General features: G+C 39.8%; 1 protein-coding gene across 2 annotated transcripts in view; it reads right to left on the reverse strand.

Annotated features, from left to right (window-relative positions):
* Window positions 1-23,277, reverse strand: part of LOC127426992 (ETS translocation variant 4) — a 38,298-nt gene that overhangs the window by 1,897 nt on the left and 13,124 nt on the right. For both annotated transcript variants that reach the window (XM_051674266.1, XM_051674268.1), the window contains exons 5-10: window positions 15,616-15,745; window positions 15,302-15,496; window positions 14,598-14,878; window positions 7,616-7,684; window positions 6,988-7,035; window positions 5,778-5,950 (exon numbers count right to left, since the gene is read on the reverse strand). In XM_051674266.1, the coding sequence (XP_051530226.1) occupies window positions 5,778-5,950; window positions 6,988-7,035; window positions 7,616-7,684; window positions 14,598-14,878; window positions 15,302-15,496; window positions 15,616-15,745 (896 nt within the window). The remainder of the gene's footprint in view (window positions 1-5,777; window positions 5,951-6,987; window positions 7,036-7,615; window positions 7,685-14,597; window positions 14,879-15,301; window positions 15,497-15,615; window positions 15,746-23,277) is intronic.

A 23,277-nucleotide genomic window follows, 5' to 3' on the forward strand; every position in this document is an offset into this window, starting at 1 on the left:
GGAAAACACGCCAAAACAAAAACAAATCAAAAATGCATTTTGTTGCAATGTATGATGGGGCGAAGACTACCCTCTCTCACATTTCTGTTCACTTCAAAACATTTTAACTCACAAAAAAACAAACTCTCTCTCTTATAAATAAAGCTGTGTATTATCTTCACGATAAGAAACACACAGTGAGGCATATATTATGATTCAATAAGTCGCGAGCCATCACGTTATAATCTAGCTGCAGCAAGCACACCTGAGGGATGAGCTTCCACACGCCAGTGTGCATCAGTCGGGCACAGTTTCAATCTCTCCCCCTTAGATCGGGACATTCGCGCAACTCGTAGAAGAGGTGCTGACCGTACAGAGAAATGCCAGTTTTGGAGTTTGTAGTTATTTACATGACCTGCTTCCTTATTATTTGAACTTTAATAAAGCTATAACGCATTAAATATAACGGCATTTAAGATGTAACACCGGGGTGTTTCCTTTAAAGACACTCGACAAGCAAGTTCTGTTTCATTCCTATTGACCGCCAGAAGCAGTGTTAAGCACTAATGGATAATCGCAGCGGCAGCTAGATAGGTCGAGAAAATATAACAACAAAGTCACGTCGTGACGTAGACCGAGCAAGAATATAATCCACAGTAGCTCGGTACTCAGTCTCTTTCGCTTTCTCGCTCTATGATAGGTCGTTTCTCCGCGCTGTTCAGTGCAGTTTACCTGAGTAGCGAGGACTCGCCCTCTCAAGCTGTGACAGCACACTCTTCACTATTCATCTGGACAAAACTTCATCTTTCGTGAGTGTATATTTCATTTTCTGATTGTTAGTGCTGGAGATACACTGAGCTTCACGGTACTATCTGGTGGCTGGTATCTGACCACGCTAAGGTAACGGTTGCCCCGTAACCTATATTATTTATCGATTCATCTGCCATTACATGGCTATTTCCAGTGATAACTTACTGCGAGCCATATGGTGCTATCCGACGGCCGGTTATTTCGTTCTCGTGTTTCTCTGGCTTGCTTGTTCACAACTTACTATTTTCGGTTCTATCCGAAGATACAATTGATAGTCCAAGTTTTTATTGATTATATCTTGGCTGTCTGATTTCCTACAGTCTTAACCAAGGGCGTGCAGTAATCGGCTGACTCATGGCTCACAGCTTCATTGTCACTGGCTTCCCGCGGAGTTGTAAGCTGTGTCCGAAGATGCTTCTCCCTGATGACGGACACGATCGCTGCAAGGGGAGGACTGGGAAGAAAATTCAGACCGGGATTTTACATAGAAACTGGCCCAAAAGTTGTTGGGGGGCCCTAAAATGTGTCCCATGCGGCCCCATTTCGTGGCCAGCCCACCAGGAAAAGTCCCAGTTTTCCCAATGGCCAGTCCGCCACTGATCGCTGCCCATCGTGTTTAGAAATCCAGCATTTAAGAGAAGCTTTGACGGATCCGTGTTTGCACTGTAGTATGCTGCCTAGGTCAGAGAGACAGCTTCGCCTCGCTGAGTTAGATCCTTGCTCGCCTGTTAGCCTCGCACAGCATGATTCAGCCCCACAGCGCGCTCAGAAGCACCATGCGTTGGCAGCGGCTGGTGCTCCGCAGGCAAACCGACAATTCTGAGCATTTGCTGTCGAAGACTGTTGCTAATCTCTCATGAGAAATGGCAGAAATGAAACGTCTTCTTCAAGCTCTCCAACCTCCAGCGTTACCTGCGAAGGCTTACGAATCAGTGGCCTATATAACTCGAGCAGAGAATACTATCTGCCAGCTGCTTCTTGCCTGCAACACCAAATTGGGGTCATCAAATGTAGACACTTCGGTACCTCAGTTCCTACAAACGACTTTGTTGGCCATGGGTCATGTGACTCGCAAACTGGGTACACTTTCAGCAACCCTGCTAACAGCCCGGTGCCAGGTGTGGCTTGCTCAGGCAAAGCTGCCTAAAGATTGTAAAAAAGACTCTGAGGGACCTGCCAATCTGTTTGGCCCCAATGTCTCCGAGGTATTGGAAAAGAGGGTGAAGTTGTCGGAAGCTTCCCACCAGCTGACTCAGGTCCAATGGGCACCTAATTTTAGGATGCCGCCAGCTCCAATGCACCATCGCTATCCAATACCAGAGCAGCGATTTCGTCACCACACTGCTTCCCAACCTCAGGCCCCACAGCATCCTCGGGGTGATGAAGAGGCCCAGGGCTGTCGCCCTTTTCAACGTCAGCCACAAGGGGGACCACGTCAGTGCCCCCCCATAGGAGCTAAAGGCAGAAGCCACAAGCCCTGAAGTGCTTGGGCCGGCAGTTGGTCGTTTCTCCCTACAACATTTAAACTATTGGAGAACCTCAGTGTCTGACCCATGGGTTCTGGCAACTTTGAGCAGGGGAAATTTTCTGCAGTTCCGATGCCGGCCCCTCAAGTTTTCAAGAATTCTTCCGACAGTTGTCAAAGGTGTATGTTCTATGGCTCTTGCTTTGGAAATTCGTTCATTTTTAGAGAAAGGAGCAATAGAGAAGGTTCTTCCCCTCAATCAGAGGGAATGTTTTTACTCAACATACGACATCTAAACATGTTCCTAAAGTCTCTTCCTTTCTGCATGTTGCGCACTGCTGACGTTCTTCGGTCCGTAATGAAAGAAGACAGATTTGTAAGTGTAGATTTAAAAGACGCTTACTTTCATGTTCCTATTTCACCACACCACAGGAAGTTCCTGAGATTCAGCTTTCAGGATCAAGTTTACCAGTTCAAAATCCTACCGTTTGGTCTGTCTCTGGCTCCCCGTGTTTTTACAATATGCATGAGTGCAGCCCTGTCTCCTCTTTGGTCCAAAGGCATGAGGATTCTGCCCTATTTGGATGATTGGTTGCTTTGTTCCCCAACAAAACTGCATGCTCTACGCACAGCAAGATATTGTTAGAGCACATTCAAAAGTTGGGCCTCACAGTGAACGAGACGAGAGTTGTTTGGTTCCAGTACAGTCCATAACCTTTATCGGAATGACACTGGACTCCCTCGCGATGTCTGCCACATTGTCGCTCATTCGGACGGAAGTATTGATTGTCTACTGACTCGTTTTCGAATGGGGGCAAAACTTCCTTATGGTGTTCTCCTACAACTAATGGGGATGTTGGCGGCTGCCACCTCCGTGGTTCCTTTAGGTTTGCTCCACCTCAGGCCCCTACAGAGATGGAACAACAGTTTATGGCTGAACCCGGCAAGACATCGTCATCGTATGATCATTGTCTCCCATTCTTGCGTCCGTGCACTGAAACCTTGGAAATGGTTAGCGTTTTTGATAGCTGGGGTGCCCATGGGAGTTGTTCCTTCTTGCCAGGAAGTGGTCACAACCAATGCTTTGCTGACGGGATGGGTGGCAATATGGAACCAGAGGGTTAGTTGCAAATAGAGGCCTTGGAGCATATCAACATTCTAGAATTGAAGGCAGTGTTTCTAGCGTTGCAACATTTCTTACCAGCCCTTGTAAGCCACCATGTGCTTGTCCGTTCGGATAACACATCGACGGTTTTTCATCTGAATCATCAGGGCGGCACCAGGTCTCTCAATTCCTTACAACTGACTCGACGGATCCTCTTATGGTCTCAGTACCGACTGGCGTCATTGAGAGCGGTTCATCTGCCAGGATAGAACAATCAGGTGGCAGACGCTCTATCCAGGGATCTACAACAGCCGGGAGAATGGAGGCTTCACCCGGATGTTGTACAGTTGATCTGGCAGTGCTTTGGCGAGGCAGAGGTAGATTTGTTTGCATCGGAAATGACGACTCATTGCCGTCGGTGGTTTGCGAGGACCGAAAAGTCAAGTCCATTGGGACAGGATGCTCTGGCCCACAAGTGGCCGAAATGCCTGTTGTATACATTCCCTCAAATTTTCTTGTAGCACCCATGGAAATGCATTGCATGTTAAGCTTAACAATCAGACAAGAGCTAAAAAGAAAACTGCTTAAGACAATTCAACAACAATTTAAATGGCAAAATAAAATATAATAATAATAATATTATATATATTATATATATTATATATATATATATATATATTTGCATGATTATTTTTGTTGTAATTCATTATGCATATGTTTTATAGTTGAGGTCTAATGGTTATTTATTGTTTTGTTAAAAAACATTGTCACACTAAAAAAATTATTCAATAAGGATTAAGGATAGAAGGATATTGTAGAATAAACACTACAATAAAGGTAATACCTACATTAGTTAACATCATCTAAAAATAAACAATAGTTTTACAGCATTTATTGTTAATGTTCATTTAAAAAAATACTAATACATTATAACATTAAAAGTTGCATATGTTAATGTTAGGTTATGCAATATGAACATGAGCTAACAATGAACAATAGTATTATTATTAATTAAAGGTGCACTCATTAATTTTATCCTCATTAAGAGTTTTACTCCAAAAGAAATTAATAGTAATTTTGAAACATCTTGCACAAAATGTCCACTAACATTAAATTAAAACTCCAGTCATATCAGTAACCTTATAAAAGCAGTTTTATTCTACATGCCATGGAGAGGGTCCCTTCATGGGGCGGCCATTTTAGGATCACATGACCAGCCCAATATTACTTACTTAATCTCACTTTCACTCATGGATTATATTAAACATGGCTGACTCTGAATAGGGAATTTTGACAATGGCATCTGTAACTGAAAACTTTCAGTTTGAATAATGCTGCATCCAGGCCCCTAGGTGTCAGTGTTAGTCCAAGGTGACAAAAAAATATTGTTAATTGTCAGTTCATGATACCAAATGCATTTACTCATGTTAACAAATAGAATCTTATTGAAAAGTGTGACCAAATAATCTGTATCAGTCCTAAAAATACAATATTGGTCAATCTCTACCATGATAGCTATATTACAACTGGTTAGCCAATATGATATGCTCTGCTGTTTGTACTCAAAATTGCAATGAGTTCATCTGAACACAAGGGGTCATTAGTGAATGCATGATAGCTCCCAACCATGAGACGGAAGGGTGAGTCCCCACAAATGTATTCCGTTCCCTTTTATATAACCAAATTACTATGAAACTATGACCAAAAACAAAACACAGCACACAGCTCAGGAATCTGAGTTTAGCTCTCAAACCTAGAGGAAATACGTATTTATCCTTCAACAAAACTTCAAGGTTCAACTTGAGGACCCTTGAGAAAAACTGTCCCCCTACCGCAGGCCTGTAAACTTGTGGGGATGCTGCCATTTTTTCTCAGAGGAAAATATAGTTTGTTTGGAAAGCCAAGCTTTAATTGTGATAGTAAAACTTTGTTTGTAATGAATGTTTCATATGGACAGTAGGGCAAAACTGATGGATGCATCTCTGCATGAAAGTCTGCTGAGTCATGCCATTTAGCCGTCTACTGACCACAGACAATGGGAGGTTAACGTCCATGTCTCGACCGCTGCAGTGTGCTTAGGCTCCGGAAAAATGGAAGGTTGTAATATTTGGTAATGGAGCCGTTCTCCACTTTATTTCACTATGCTGTTAAGCGGGGTAAATAATGCATGGCAGCTAATGGAAAACTGGCATTGTGTGGATGAGTTCTTAGACCCTAGGAAAGTGTGAGCTAATTGCAAGCAAATCTCAAAAACACATTGTTTATTGTCTTTATACTCTAATGAAAGTTGAACAAAGATCACATAGAATTGATCTGAAAACCAAACATTAATTTTGTCCACTTAGTTCTTCTTGAATGATCAATTACTTCTAATATCTTTTGGATAAAAGTTATATTTTGTGTGACATTTTGCATTACCTCCTCTGGTTCAATGAGTTTGAATTCCATGCCACGGCCGGTCCACGCAATGAAATGCGCATTGCCAGGGTCGTCGAGGAGGGCCACCAAGAACTGCCAGAGCTGCAGTGAACCACGGCGCTGATAGGGGGCGCCCTCACGAAACACGCCACCGCCTTCCTGCTTTACCTCGCCTAAACACAGAAAAGAGATCATCCATGAATTCACCTGTAAACCATAATTACATTCAAAAAAATTCTTAATCCAAGCTAAAAACAAATGATATCTGTAATGCTGAATTAAGACCAGGGATTAAGGTTTTAAAAGGGTGGATGATCATCAGAACAAAGGAATAGAAGGTGTGATTGCATAAATCTATCATTTCCTCTCTTGTCTATAATTTCCCTTTAAAAGTCAAGCCTTAGTGGCAGTATACTTATGTTTGAGCATGGGAACACTGACAGTAACTGACACCACAGCTGGCTGCTTCTACTTGTTCAGCTACTGCAATATCCTGCAGCAGTTCAAGACCTGACTTTCAACTGGACTGTGAGAAACTGACAAATTTGCTGCTTTACAAAATCCAGGGTCATCATCATGTACTCTCTGAACCAACTTAACAATACTTATGCACTAATAGTTGTGCAATTCAGCACTACTATGGCAAGCCAAATTTACTTTTAATCATGTGCAAGAGATGAATTTTAGGTATCAACAATTAAATTTTCACTAGTTAAAATGCTAATTCTTGAAATTGGGAATAGGATTACATTTGCACTAGTAAAAATGTTATTCTTCATATGATAAATGTCATTATTATTCACAGAAATATACATTCTTGATATCAAAAAATTTAATTTCAACTAGTAAAAAAAACAATAAATTTGTCAGTCAGTTCAGCTTGTCATAGTTCTACTGGTTACGGTTTACATACTGGGATCCAAAAGTCTATGACCACACGCGAATATGCTTTTATCCTTCTAATATACAGCAATACAGTTTTTTCTTTCATTACAAATGATACTTAGTATAACAATTTAAGTGCAAGTTGAATTGAATTTCTCAGTATTTGGTATGTCACCCTTTTGCTTCAATAACAGCATGTACTCGTCGTATTGCAAGGCTAAGATGCAGATAAATTAATGTTCTTGTTTTTGTTGGTGTAGCTTTAGTTGCAGTACTAATTATCTGTAGAGACCATAGAAGTTATGTCTGGATATGTAAGACTCACCTTCAAATTTCTCAGGAACAACGCGGGAGTCATTTTCAAACATGTAACCTAAAGAGAGGACAAGGGAAGTGTTAGTGCACAGCTTTGACGTGGGTCTTTGTGCCAGTCAAGGATACAAAGACAATATGATAAATATTGTTAATGCATTAATGGCAATCATTAGTAATAACATATCCTCAAGGTACAATACAAGTAACTGGAGATATTTTGCACTGGAATTTATGATACCACATGAGGTATGGGAAACATGTAATCTTGATGGGTGTTATTTTTTTAGTTCTGTGAAGCAAGGTACTTTCAATTTCTATATCTAATGGTTCATTACAGATCATCTAACAACTGAAAATTCCCAAAATGGTGCGGCAAATGCAGCGAACGGAAAAGATGGTTATTTTTCTTCACTCCAGGAAAAACACCCGTCTTTTCCAGTAGTAATATTTACCCTAGAATTCTTTAAGCAAGGGAGAAACGAATGTCCGTGCCAACAGCAACACAGACCCTCAGGTCTGGTTAGCCAGTGACCGCACAGTTCTGGCCAATCCTGATGTGCTCTGAGTGTGTACACTAGAATTATACTAGAAGAACAAACCATGTCCTGAGACTAGATCTTTGTTAGTGTGCATCTAACCTTCACTGTTGTGCTGTGGGTTGTGATAGCCCTCGTTGTGATGGTACATGGAAGGGCAACCAGGCACATCTGTGGGATAAACATAAATCCATGACCCTCAGTAAAGAATGAATACAAATTAAATGACAATCTTTATCTATGTTTCCGCTCTGTGAAAAGACAACCAGTGCTGGTCCTTTTGTGGCACTATTTCTTTAGTGTGTGACTGGTACATCTGCATAAATGATAACCTCTGCCACTGTGTGCAGCAGGACAAAAGGAGCATTTGTCATAAAAGTCATTTGTCATAATATCACCTGTCTGCAGATATATTTTTTAGGTAGTAAAGAGCATGGATGCAAAACAGTCACTAAGCACTGCAAAAGATAGAGCACAACTTCATGTCCATGGTAAAGATCTGTCGTACCACTCTTCTGTCTCAATGCAATTTTAATGTGCTTTATTGTCATGACAAAAAAGCTACCTTTGTATTGTCAGTGATAGCAGTGTAGTTGTGTATGTACAATGACAAGGAAAATCAAAGTGCAAAGAAGTAACATTAACAGATAAAATGAAATATCAGTCATGCAAAACAGTCTAAAAGTCAGTTAAAATAAAGACACATGCTATTTGCACCTTGGTGCAAATAATGGTAAATGCTATTTACACCCCATTGCAAATAGTGGCAGATATTATTTGCACCCCAACCCTGGTGCAAATAATGGTAGATACTAATTGCACCCTGGTACAAGTGGCAGATATTATTTGCACCCATATTTAAATACTAATATACAGTATATAAGCATCACTGCAGTGTGTTTATTGTGCTTATTTAGAGTCCCACAGACACACTACATTACCTCCACCCCTAAACCTAACCATAACCTTACCTTTTAACAACAGTAACCATGGTTTCACCATGGTATTTTTTGTAAATTTACAGTAACCACATAATTAACCATGGTTACTATATTACCACCATATTACTGTACTAACACCATGGTTAATTGCATTAAAAAGATGGTTTCTGCCAAAAAACATGGCTACTACAATATTAGTAATACATTGATGCAATCTACACAAAAGCGATGTGGAGCCACGGGAGGGAACAAGTGCAATTGACAGACCCCCCCCCCCCCCCCCCTCCGGATCAAACACTTCTCTGCACTCCCCGACATTCACTGTGGCCAAATCACCACGATTAAATCAACATTTATGTTCATTTTTATATTATTTTAAGTAGTATTAAAGGAAATATTAAGAGTGGAAATAGGAGGAGGCCTGGGTAGGTCAGTGGTAAAGACGCTGGCTACCACCCCTGGAGTTCGCTAGTTCGAATCCCAGGGCATGCTGAGTGACTCCAACCAGGTCTCCTAAGCAACAAAATTGGCCCGGTTGCTAGGGAGGATAGAGTCACATGGGGTAACACTCCGTTAAAGGCAACCGAAATAAAGATTGCGGAGTAAACAAAAAAAAAAGTTCCAATTAACAAATGTAAACAAAAATGAACAAATTAAAGTAATATTAACTGAACAAGTAATTTAAAAATAGAAACAAAAGATTAGATTAAATGTGCCACACACACACATAAAAAAGTGAAAATGAGAAAAGTTCAGAGATCACTCTGTCCCTCATAATGTGCACTCAGTTGTTACCAAAGAGCAGTTCTTGTGTTGCTCTAAACTCTCTCTTGCTCTCACCCTCTTTCTATATGTACTGTTTAAATAAAAAATGGTTAGTTTGTGAGGTGGAGCAGTGATTCATGCCTGGAGAATGCAGTGGCTGAGGCCCTGATAAGAGGTCACCAGAGAAAAGAGCTCTCGACGCTGAGGGACTGGAGCACTTTTCTACATAGGCAGCTCAAATTAATGTTACTGTTGACTGAGATCTTGGACTGTAAGCAATGAAGGGGCAAACTTGTTTACTCTTATTCTGAAATTCTGCCATGTGTGCAGAAACACATGCAAAGAACCCCTTCAAAAACAAAATTGGCATGGCGTACAAATAAGTGTCAGTAAATTCCAACACTCTGTTCCTTTTTCATGTTTGCAAGAAAATACAATGGGTTTCAAAAGTCTGAGACCACACTGAAAATCTGGGATTCAAAATCTATATCAAACATAGAAAAAATAAAAAAGTTTTAGGAATTCAAACATTTTAAAACAAAGAAACATTAAAACAAAATGAATAGCAAATGTTGTGTACTCTTTCTAGGTCACTAATCAAATAAGCAAACTTGTGACACTGACCATGTTAACTACTTTGTACTAAAGGCCAGATTTCCTTGCTTCCATTGAAGCACACATCATGCTCTTTGGAACATTCTCAAATCATGCTGGGATAACATGGATCATTGGGATTTGCACAAAGTCTGTGCTAGCTTGGGTGCATGCTGTTATTAAAGCAAAATGGGGGCATACCAAATAATAAAAAAATAATTCAATTCACTTACACTGTTTTTCTGTTTTAGCTCTTTGTTTTTGTTTTGTAGCAGTGGGGCAGCCACTGGCCTGGGCAGGGATGAATCTACTGATAATGTGCTGTACTAACAGGGGCTTTACCTCAGATAGCACAGTTTATCCACACACAAACGTCATTTTGTTTCAGGCTATCCCCACCAAAGTTGCCACATTTCTGCTTGTATGAATCTGACCTCTAAAAAGTATCAAGCTTTCTCAAGGGCATTTGTTAAAAAAAGACAACTAGTACCACAAAAAGAAAAAAGAAAAACTGAGTCACGTGATGCCATGCAAGGTTCGGACGTGTGATTGGCGAGCTCTGTGCACTTTGCTAGTTTTAACACTATTATTGTCATAAACCGGTGAGATTCGATACACTCTGTTCCTTAACTATTCTAGGAAGACAATATGTCAAAGAATTCAAAATCTTTGGGCTCTGGAGACATTAAAAGACACTTACGTGCTCAAGCTGATGCCCCTGACAAGACCGCGGACCAGGGAGCAGATTTGGCCGGTGAAGTGCGGGAAATTCGGCGAGAATTGTTGAACTTCTCAGCAATGCTGACGAAGGTCGTTGCTGACTTGGAGGATCTTTCTGTAATATGTCGATCGATCACTGCCATGGAGATGAAATTCACTGAGGTGGTTACAAGAGTGGGGGACGTCGAGAAACGGATGATAATCTGGAGTCATCGGAGAGGGAATTTGGGGATTTGGAGCATGTCTGGGAGAAGCTGGAGGATATGGAGAATCGTAGTCGGTGAAATAACGTCCGTATTGTTGGAATTCCTGAGGAAGCAGAGGGTCAGAATATGGTGGAATTCCTGGACGGGCTCTTTTTGAGTCTGCTCGTTATAACAGGCCATAAGCTGGAAATCGAGCAAGCTCACAGGGTTCCGGCTCGGGGATCCACTGAGGGAGACAGGCCCCGATCAATTCTGGCAAAATTTCTGAGATCATCCGATAAAGATCTCGTGTTATGCGAGGTGAGGATTAAAGGAAGGCTTTCTTAGAAAAACCACAGCATTTTTCTTGTTCCCAGACTTTGCGAATTCGACAAGAGAGAAACATGATCGATTCAAGGAATGCAAGAAACTCTTACATCAACGGAAGGTTGCTTTTGCACTGATGTTCCCGGCCAAATTGAGAATAGATGCTAAAGGATGGCTGCAAAACATTCACATGCCCACAGCAAGCATTGTCTTTCATAAATTCAATGGAGTAAGTTATTTTGTGGTACTCACGTTGCAGCCAAGTGGGCCTGACTCACTGAACATTCACTTGACTGTACGAGGAACTGAGCGCCTTTTATGTTTCTTTTTGTGTTGGTTCCGCCTAGCGGCTGGAGTTTGTTTTGTGGAATAACACTCCTTCAGGACAGTGTTGTGGATGAATCTGCACGTTCTTTGTGCTTATGCCACCTATTGGCTGGAGTTTGTTTTGTGGAGTATTTCTTGCAGGACATTGGAGTGATTAGGTCATTTGTTGCACTCATGTAGCAGTCGAATGGGCCAGCTCACTGAACATTTGTTTGACTGTCCGAGGAAAATGAGCAGCTTTCTTTATCTTTTTTTTGATGTTGGTTCCGCCTAGCGGCTGGAGTTTGTTTTGTGGAGGAAACACACCTAAGGGACAGTTATGTGGATGAATCTACATGTTCTTTGTGTTTATTCTGCCTATTGGCTGGAGTTTGTTTTATAGATTATCTTTTGTTGTGTAATTGTGTTTCACAAAATTTATATAGAAACACCGGACTTGAGCATTCTGAAGGCAAAGTTGTCACGGGGGCTCTCATAGGCGTACGTGGACTGTTTGAGTTTAGTGGGATGGACACCAGTTGGCGCTGTTGTGCGTAGGGTTAATGCGCATGTTTTTCTTTTTTCTGTTTGTTTGGCTCTGGGGGACGTTCGGGGTTTGATTGTTGTCTTTATAATTTTGTTTTTGACAAACAATCGATTTTTTCTCAAATGTTAATATGAGTGGATTGTCTCTCTCCACGTGGAATGTGAATGGGTTGGGGCATCCCATAAAAAGAAGGAAGGTTATTTCTCTTCTTAATCATAAGAAATATAATAAAGTGCTTCTTCAAGAAACTTATCTTTCCCTGCAGGAAGCTGAAAATTTTGGGAAGATATGGGGTGGACACGTTTTCTTTAGTGCTGGCTCAAGTAAGAGCAGGGGAGTCATTACACTGATAAGTAAACATCTGCAATTCAAATATCTCAAACAGATTAAAGATAAATTAGGAGTAGTCATTATTGTTCAAACAGAAATTCAGGGGCAAAATCTTATTTTGGCTAATATTTACGCACCTAACGTTGATGATCAGGGTTTTTTTTTATAGATCTTGAAGGGATGTTGCAAGTCACTGGCACCCCTCATGATATAATATTGGGAGGAGACTTTAATCTTTTGATAGACTCAGTCCTTGATCATAGTGAAGCTAAAATGTGCAAGCCCCCTAGAGCAATATTGACACTTCACAGGATGTGTTAATATCTTGGTCTTACAGATATTTGGAGACATTTGAACTCATCTGGTAGGGACTATATATTTTTTTCATCAGTCCATAAGATTTATTCTAGAATAGATTTTTTTTATTATATTTCATCTGCTGTTGATTGCTAAATTGGAATCATCTTAGTCTCAGATCACGCCCTGGTGAGTTTAGAGGTGTTACCACATACGGAGAAAAAGAAAAAAACCCAGAAAAGTCAAATTCATGCTGGCTTTGTTTAAATTTAAAAGAATTAGTTTCTGTTTTCATGACCATAACACTTTTTTTATGGTCATCTATGTCCGTTAGATCACTGTTGGTAGTCTTTTACAGAACACTGATAAGCAGGACCTACGCAGGGTATTGTGTTTCGACCCTGTGCCAGTCACTAAGCTGAGTGGGAGAAGGTGAGCTCATCTGGGTTGTGAGTGTATCGCCCGAGCCCGCCGGCTTCAACACCATGCCCCTTCCCTTCAATACAACTTCCACATCACACACCTCCCTCTCCTCCCTCCTGCCTTGCTCGACCAAGCCAGTGCACAGGCTCGAGTTACTGAGGCTACTCCTCATTTTTCCATTATGAGTTCATCTTTCTGCAGAAAAGGAAGCCGCTGCTGCAACCCTACACCCGCGAGCTCTCCACTGGGGATTCTAGTCTTTCCAGTGTCCTCCATTTTCTCAATGAAATTCCTATGCCTCCCTCCCTCTTGAAGAACAGACAAAAGGGGAGGGGTGAAGGAGTGACCAGAGAGAGAAGTACAGAAATACTGTTGAGACCTTCGCAAAGTGTCAGTGGATGTGGAAGATTTCGTTTGAAGGGCACAGAGATGATGAGAGAGTAAAACAGAGTGTGAGATTTAGGGATTCCATCTGCGCTGATTTTCAATTGTTTATCTATTTAAACATCTTTGACAAGAGCACCTCATCTCGCTGTTTTTTTTTTTAGCATCTCATGCAAAGTGCCACATTTTTTTAGATGCTGTGTCAAGGTAGAAATACTTCAACTTTTAAAAAATGCATCTTGAGACAAGCACATTTTGTGATATTCATTATGCAGTGTCTAGCTTAAATATTTTTGTACACTTCACGTTCTTGCATTCTATCTGCACAATTTTTTTAACTGTTTGTCTATGCACACATGCATCAGATGGATGTCTTTGGCCTGTGCATTGCATCTTGATGTGTTTTTAGCATCTTAAAGATATGGTGTCAAGTTCAAAGTAGTTCAACTTTGGAAAAAAACGAATCTCAAGAACCATTTTGTTCCATTTTGTTGCACTCTGTCTTGCTTTTTGTAAACACAAGAATGCATCCTGTGTGAATGGCCCCATTCAATGCAATGACCCTTTCTTACCTGCTTGCTTCTAATAGAACATGTACATACTGTATGTACAGTATAATATAAATCTATATTATATAGATCTAATAGCACATCGACAGAACAGACAGAAGGGTAGGAGAGGAGGAGAGCATGAGTGAGGAGACCGGAGACAGAAGTACAGAGACATTTGCAAAGTGTGAGTAGAGAAGAACAAACAAAGTCCTTTGAAAGGGAAGGTGTGAGAGAGAGAGAGAGAGAGAGAGAGAGAGAGAGAGAAATTGTTTTACATTTTAACCACCAATTTACTTTTTACATTGCTAGTCTAAACCACAGTCTTTGATTTTCCAGAAACAGAGAGGAGAAAAGACACCATTTCAAAGCTTCTCGCATGGCTCAAATTTCGGCATGAGTAGGACTCTGCCCTAGGATCATGATCTTTTTACTGTTCTTCGAGTGAATTATTTCAGTGTCGACCTTTTCCACAACCTAGCGAGTTGTCTACATAGTCTGCATTTAGAATCACCAGCAACATGCTGATGTAAAACTCTACTGGAATCCTTAGTGATTTGAGTCTCTTGTGCGGAGTTCTATTTGTTTGGTGTGCATGTTACATGTAGAGAATTCCAAATCATTCACTTATGAGGTTCCATCTCTGTTAGAATGATGCCTTAAAAGGTAGCTACCTATGTAGCCACTATGTTTTAGTACAGAGCCTGACTCTCTTACCAGGTTCATAAGTGTAGTCAGTGGGTTCCTGTTTGACCATCAAAAGGGCAGGAGGAAACCGGTGAGGCTGTGGCCCAGCCATGTGGGCAGCCTGGTCGTACAGAGGGTCCAGATACTCCTGCTTGAAGTTCTGCTGAGGAGGATAAGGCAAGCAGGGGTCAGAGTGCTGCCGACTGTAGCCACCACTCCCACTGGCATGGGCAGGATGCATGCGCTGCATTGCCTGGCCTTGGGAACTGAATGGTGGACACATCTCTGCCGAGCCGGAAGGGAACCTGGAACTGTGAGAAAAATATAGGATGAAGCCTTGATCATCACAAAAACTCTGTTAAAATGCAAGGATCCATTACATGCTCTCTTCTAATTAAACATTTACATATATATTGTATGTATAATATAGATCAATTACAACACTGAATAGAACAGTATTTCTTAAACCTTGTCCTAGGGGACTCTAAATACAACACATTTTGGATGCATCCTTTATCTAATACACCTGATTCTACACACTAACTCATTAATAGGCTCCATGACCTGAACCGGGTGTGCCAAATAAGGGATGTGGTGTTGAGGCTCCTCCAGGACCAGATTTGAGAAACACTAACAGATCATATGAGTAACTAATAGACAAAATCAGTGAAAAAGTGTGTTTATTCGATGAGTATCAGTCAGACTAGGAATACCGAGAGTGTTAGTGGCATTACCTAAGGTTCATGGGGTAACTGTGGCTGTGACAAGCATGGGACTGGCTGGCTGAGGGAGGATTCATGTACCCTGACTCCGGCCGAGTGCCCACTGTTGGTTTTGGGGAGTAATGCTGCATAGGAGACATGGGAGTCCCTGGGCAAGAGCTCTTTGATCCTGTTGCTGCCACGGCTGCTCTTTTCTGCTCGTAGGCACTGCAGAGAACACAGACACTATCAAACTCAACAATGCTTTTCTTTCCAGTTATAGATCATGTTTGCACCATCAGAGTGAGTTTAGAGGATTCTATATTGCTTGGCTTGTTTTAACTGACCTGGCGTAAAGGCACTGCTCTCCATTGGGGTAGCTGAAGCTCTGCTTGTGGCTGCAGGACTGGCTGGGGTCTGAGCCGGGACTCTGGGGCTCTTTCTTGATCTTTACAGGCGGGCTATGAAATGCAACTGCTGCAATACAGAGAGAAACAGGTACACTAAAAATGGCAAATACTTTGGGCTAAAAATACTACACAAGTTCATGACTCACAAATCTAAACAAGAGTACTAAGAGAAAAGATACACATTTGTGCATTCCTACTACTTTATAAGGGCTTGGCTTGTCCTTAGCTATAGTGAGGGCAATAGAACATGCAATCATACCTACACACCCACACAAGCATTTAAGCAAATATTTGTAACTTCTCACCTAGATTTAACTCCACCATAGTTGACATAGTAAAATGTATTATGTTCCCTGCACTCAACTTCAAAGGACATCATAAGCAATTAAATAGTGCTGTTTGAATACACCAAGTATTGTAAAATGTTACACAAGTGTCCCCACAAAGAGTAATGGAGAAAAACAAATTCAGTCATCTCCTCTGATAAAATGTCACCTGGTGAAAGTTGTTAGAAGGCGCAGCAGATACTATTAAGTAGATGGTCTGTGTGTCTTTGATTTGACTTGCTCATGTCACTTACATTGCCACTTACTTGAGGGGCAAATTGTCTTCACAATCTGACATAAACCATGTTATGTTGCAGTTGCTATACTGGCCAACAGATGTGTAATCCCATTTAAATTACTCACCAAAGTAAAAATTTTCTTGCATTTGGTGGTGGTTAATTGTTCAATACTTGCAAGTCACTAAAATTTCTATTAATCACTATTGAAAATGAGATCTAACACTTTAAGTAACATTTATATGCATGAGGATTCAAAGAGCAGAACTGCTAAAAAACAATTGACTGTGATTAAATGAGTATGTCTTTTATATACACACAGCAGCTGGTCATTTAAATAAGAATTGTAATGTTTCTTCAGGCCAGCTTTTAGAGGAGATTTTGGCATTTGGCTGAGGAGTAGCAGAGGAACCACCCAGCTTGCATGGGGTCTGGGTCTGAGCTGCAGTGCTGTTTATTATTGGATGTGAGCTGCCTGGCTCACAGACTGCACGGTACAGGATGTTTTTCTGGGCCGCTCAGGGTAAACAGCAGCAGCTGTGCTAGCCCAGCTGAGCAGAAGCTCTGTGTTTATGGCTGTTTATGTGATGATTGTCGTGGGCGTAGACCTAATAGAACAGGCACTGCTGAAACACAAGCCCAGGTAATTACACATTTCATTCACAAAACAAAAACAAAAAAAGGAGGAGGGAATGGCCTTCCTATACTGTAACACCCAATGTCCTGTCATCTGACAGGCAATACTAAAACAGATAGAGAGAGAGAGAGACCAAGTCAGGACAAAGCCAGGTTAAGTATTTACAAGTTTTCCACAGTTGTAGGATAAAAAAATAAAATAACTAAAATTATGATTTTTAGGCCTGGAAAAGTCATGAGAATTAGACAAATCTTAAGAAGTCCTAAAAAAACAAACAAAAAGTCTTTATAAAAATCCCTATACTGAAAGCACATTTTTCAAACTTTACTCTGCCTGAAATATTTAACTGCCTAGAAAAAGCTCTTTTTGTGTAGAGGAAAGTCTCTTTAGAGACTCGTTGGGGACATTTTCGTGTAAATGTATTAATTCAAAAGATTTGTATCTGACATACTAATGGAAATTCACACCAACATTCTATATCAAGTGATTTATAATAAATCCTTGCTCTTAAATTACCTGAAAAAGGTCTGTGAAAAGTCTGCGAAATTCATTGGTCAAAAAGTTTATTTGTATCTTGTTTTACCCATGCAGGACAGTGTTGGCATTGTCTTCTATTCAGCCCATGAAAACATCCATAGCGGAAATATTGTAAAAATAGAATCACTGTAGAAAATAAAACCATTGCATTAAAAAAAATTAATAATTCTTCTCTAAATACACTTAAAATGGGAAGTAACAGAGTAAATTTTTTTCGGCCACGGATAGAGGGACACCTTGGAAACATGAAACATAATCATAACATTATATATGTCCAGCTGTTGTTAAATATCCCTGAGTTTATAGACTGATGGCAGCCGAGTAAACAGAGAAGTGACAATGAAGGAACGTCTTGTTCTCCTTTTTCCAGTGTCATTTACCTCAAGCACTCCATTTCTGCTTTCTCTCATTATGATTCATGTGAAAGTTGCATCACTTTTCCCCCAAACCACTCATATTTTTAGGTATTATTTCTAGGATACTAGATATACTTGGTTCTTGTCCTGTTAAGTGCGTGGGAACTTACCAGAGTGCTTACCAACATAATGCCTAATAGTGAAAGAGGAACTCTTTATAAATATGTTTTTACTTAAATGGAATTTAGGTTTTACTGGAAAGACTCTGTAATCCATGCCTTCTGTATTATTGCAATAGCTCATCAAAGAGTTTAAATCAGTGGTGTCAAAGACATCAAAGCAGGATGACTTGAGGAAAATAATAAATATATATATATATATATATATGCTAATATATATATATGTCCATTGATCACTTTGAACTACAGCAGGACAGATTAACTTGTTCAATTCTTGTGTTTCTGTTTCATGTTGTCTCACATCCTACAGGTGTAAAACCTTTAACGATTTGGTATTCATGCACATACACGCAAATGTATGCTTTTCAACTGAAACTGGATCTGGGTCATGCAACTTCAGGCCGACCCATTTCATTTTTCCAGTTGCTTGCAGCAATAATGATGACGTGTGCAAGGAAAGTCACCACTGAATGATTATTAGATAAAATATTTTTTTGTTGTTGGCCAAATATTGCATTAATATTCAGTTTTATATGGCTTATTAAAGCTAATAAAGTTATCCAGCGAAGGGTCTCTTTTTCTTGTCAATATTAGACTGATCACAATGTAAATTTGGCAGCAACAGGTCAAACGTTTTGCTGCTGAATTCGGCTTGTGTCTGCCGAAATTTGAATCACTGCCTCTCTGTGGCCAAAGCTGGAAATATTGTTAAAAGTATGGGTACATGTGAACTCCAGTTTCAGGGTGAAATGTCCACAGAATAGTGCCAAAAGCAAGTTATATTTTCAGTTGTAAATGATATAATACAGTCAACAGGAATGCATTCTTTATTCACTGTACCCCTTAACCCAAACCCCAACCCTAAACCCAACAGTCAGTGGAGTAGAAAAAGCAACCTCCGAATCATGCTCATCATTGGCTGTGTCTCGTTTGGAAGGCTGTGTCCTCTGGAGGTCGCATTTGTCAGCCGCATACATCAGAGGCTGTCTCATTTCAGAAAAGCGAGTAGGACACTTCGAATACAGCCTTCCAATGCAACCTTCTTTCATGGGTATTCGGAGGATGCATGAGGTGTATCCTTCGTGGGCACTCACAACCCACAATTCTTTGCTTCAACGGAAAAGTCTAAAAAAAAAAAAAAATAACAACGCCAATTTGCCCGTAAATATGATGTTCAAACGCAAGGAATGTTAATTCCCAAGTTGAAGTACCTCAGTAGATAAGTGCAGAGTATATAATATGTATAATTATATTAATATATAATTAAAATAATTTATTAGACTAAAAGTACACCTGTAAAATCTATTTTCTTTTCTCTTCAAATCATTGTAACAGTCCTAAAATTTACCTCATACATTCCCTTCCAAAGGGACTTTGTTCCCATCTCACTTAAAGTGCTGGCGCTTGTTAAAGAGTGGCGTGCTGTCATAGCAACCATGTTACATTCCGTTTTCGTTTGTCCTACGAAGGCTGTCATGTTTAAACAAGGCTTGTTTAGAGGAGGACGCTCGGTATACTGCAGCCTTAAAAGGACACGTCCTACCTAGCACGCAGCCTTCGAAACGAGACACAGCCATAGATTGTATGAACGTGTTTACTTCCTGGTTTCCATGGGACCAGAACCATATCTGGGAGGCAGCATCACAGGAAAAGATAAACACATTTTAATTGATGCAAAAAATGTCTGGGGGATAGCGTTTGTCAGTTATTAGGCTAAATGGAGTCTATGTCAGGGTGCATGAATCATGTTGTCAGTATTAATGTTTGTTAAATATTCCTTAAATACTAATTTCATCTGTAGGCCCTACATGTAATGTAAAGCCTCTGGTGTTTTAAATTAATAATAAATTTTGCTCCTATTTTTTCTACCCATTTTGGTTCTTAAAGCAGTATAAAGTTAATTCTGGACTTTTTAAGCTCCAGAAGAGCATGTTCATGGGTACATCAAGGTTTTTTTTTAAAAAAATGGTCCGTATAAAGTGATATTTTGTCCACGCAGACCATGAGCTTAAAATTAGTTTGATTTTGACACCACAAATCTGCCATTATTATAAACATAGATTTAAAGCATCCTCTCCTTACTTTTGAGTGCTGATTTTAACTTTCACATCTCCCTTCAAGCTACATCTAAGTGTGAAAAACCAGTAGCATTGTACCTAAATGACAAGAGTGTCTCCATTCAGGATGGGCCTATAGAGACAGGCAGGGCTAGAGGTGGGAAATGGACTTTACATGTAAATAGCATGATTCAGTGAAGAGGATCGGGGTGAAAGGTGATGGTCATGGTTGAGTGCTTTAGGAAGTAGGGGATCATTATAGAGGGCTAAACAGTCAACTACCACCACAACCAAATCTCAGGACCCCGATAACCCCCCACCTCAGAGAAAAAAGGTCCACCAGCTGTGACAGATGGAGGTAAGGTGACTTAACAGAGAGCTCTGAGGTTTCGTCCACTGGTTGTGTTCAAAGTACAAGTAATCAATAGCGAATTGATTAAAAAAAAAAAAAGTTTTTTTGTTGTTGTTGTTACTGTCCAAGCTGCTCTTTTCTATACAATAAAAGTGAATGGAGACCACGGCTGTTATGCAAGATCCTCAAGGAAATATTTTCAGTGAACATCATCTTAAATTTCAGTCTGTTCCTAACACAAAGCTATTATTTGGTTTTAGATTACTAGTAAGATAGTGTATGAGTCATATGGATTATTTTTATTGTGAACTATCCCTTAAAGGCATTACAAGAACTTTTCAGCACTTTACTTTTCAGTTAAACCTTACCACTAGTGATTATCTGGACTGTTTAAAGCACTGTATGTTCAAGTAAGGATTACATTCTGGAAATTATCATCATGACAGCTACACTTAAGGCCAAATCCTCATCAACTCAATTTAAACTAAGGTTTGAGTAATAACATCTCTAGACTATAAACATATCATACTACACAGGAGGAACATGACTGCTGTGACCTACAGTTAGATAAAGCACAATATCCTGAATAGAATGAGTTATTATGCAAAGACTGTTGGATAAAACTTTGAACAAACAGTAACCAAAGGATTATCAAATTGGGTTTGGTGTGATGGGAGCAAATCATTCATGCATGTTTGATATTTTAGCTGATGTTTAGACAAAATCTGATTTTAGATTATGATAACAGCCTCAGTCAAGAGATGCCACCTGGCTTCCAACTGGCCATTTGAGACCAACAGTGACAAATCAATAAGTACAACAAGGATGCCAATTATGTCAGAATGGCTTAAATGCTAAAATGTCAGTATTGGTTTTGGGCAGCCCACTTAACACTGCTCTCTAAGCTAGCCTGTTGATATTTTTTCAACTGGCTGTCATAGGAAGTACATCAGGTGTTTAATAGAAATAAAAGTGACAGCACTGCGAAACAGAATGTCTACTCTAATAATAATCCTATTTCAGAGTGTCAAAACACTGTCTACTAAAATAATGATTCTATTGTGGAATGTACATTCATGTCAGATAATGGATCCAAGAATGTCACAAAGATCCAAAGTCAACCATTCATAAATTTGTTTTTTTTTTAAATATGGAAAAAGACTGGAAAATTCTAGAGAAAACATGCAATTAGACAGAAAAATTGATATATTTTCAACAGTAATATATGTTAATATTTTCTAAAATAAGGTAAAAAAAAAAAAAAATTACCTTTTGGTGTACAGTGAAAGTTTGTTATTATTATAGACTTTTACAGTCTTTGTTATTGGCCATGGTTGGAAAGGCCACTTTTGATGAACTTTAAATCATTGAGTTGCTTTCCTTTGTACATTTTGGAGTCAAAGATGCCTTCATCTTTGTCATGTCATCACTGTATTTTTCATTGTAAATTCTGACACGTCTTTTTTTAAAGTGTTGTTTTTTTTTTACATGTATACTTTATTAAATGTCAGGACTGTTTTGTTTGAATTTAGAAAGTAGGAAAGTTTTTGAGATGCTTTTTTGCTCCTTTGGAAAGGTTCATGTAAATCCATCTTTACTGAAAGGATTAATAAAGTCCAGAATGGACTGTTCTTTTAACCACAGCTTTTGCAGGAACAATGCTGTCATTTCAGCAGAGTGCCGTAGCATATGCTGGACATGTGGTGTTCACGTCAACACAATCAGTATGTTAAAGGGAGGGAGCAATAGATCACAAACACAGCACAACAAAAAAGGAAGTTCTGGCATGCCAAAGCTCTCAGATGGTGAAGGCCTGGGGTTTTCCATAAAAATTGCATTCTACTGGATTGGGTTCGATTGTGACTTCTGACTGTCAATGATTTCCCATTCGGCTTTCAGACGGCTATTTGTAGCTTAAAGATTGTCGACAAACTTGAATGACAAGATAAGTAGAAACTGACAAACACACAAGGCTCATATCTCGTGTGAACCCGTACATGTGCTCTCTCAACACATCCTTTGTCAGGAAGAGCTTTGACACAGCTTTTGGATGCTTTATGTTTTTAAGTGTTTTTGTGCAGAAATTTCATGCTGTGACTGGGTGTGGACGAGACTGGCTGGAGGCATGTGGCCTGAATGACGTCCGACATGTTTTTGTTAACCCAACACTATTACTTCCCTTTATGATAGATTTTTTTTTTTTTTTTGATGAAGCCCTAAGCCAATAAAGAAACACACCATCCTGTTTTTAGAAGAAAAAAAAAATAAAAAATCACATTGTTACAAGACAACCTACTAAAAGATTGACTTTGGCTTTTAGAAAAACAAAGACTAAAGTGAAAATGGTATAAGTGGATGAGCATAATATAATAGAGATGATATAGTGTGATGTCACCCAATGCAACATGATAGTGTTTTATGTGGAAAGAGTAATCAAATATTAGCCTCCCATTCATCAGCCCTCGATATATAGCAATCCCCTCTAAATGTTTAATGCATATATTGATTTTCTTCTCATTGCAGAAATTGTATAATGAACTCTACTGTAGAGATGGCCATTCAGAACGGAGATGTGTAGTGTCTTTTTATCTCCAAAGGAGATAACACCTGCCCATTGGATTTCTGTCAAGCCTGTGAGAAATACCTTTCTACAGAGAGTTGTCTTGTGTCCCATCTGTGCTGATATCTTAATTATACAGGGTGAGATAGAAAAACGCTCAATCAAGGTACTTGATCTACTGCTGGGATCACCCTGGATCAATGGATCCGTCATTGCTTTTTCAATACGAGGCCTGACCCTTCGCGTTTCAGCAGAACTGCTCTGAAATAATGCTGAACCAATTGACCGAGATAAGTGACTTAGACCGAGCAGTGACTTGCACTATTTAGCTGGATAAGACAAAAATGGTTCCAAAATTT

This window comes from Myxocyprinus asiaticus, chromosome 36, assembly GCF_019703515.2.
Source record: "Myxocyprinus asiaticus isolate MX2 ecotype Aquarium Trade chromosome 36, UBuf_Myxa_2, whole genome shotgun sequence".
Taxonomy (NCBI): domain Eukaryota; kingdom Metazoa; phylum Chordata; class Actinopteri; order Cypriniformes; family Catostomidae; genus Myxocyprinus; species Myxocyprinus asiaticus.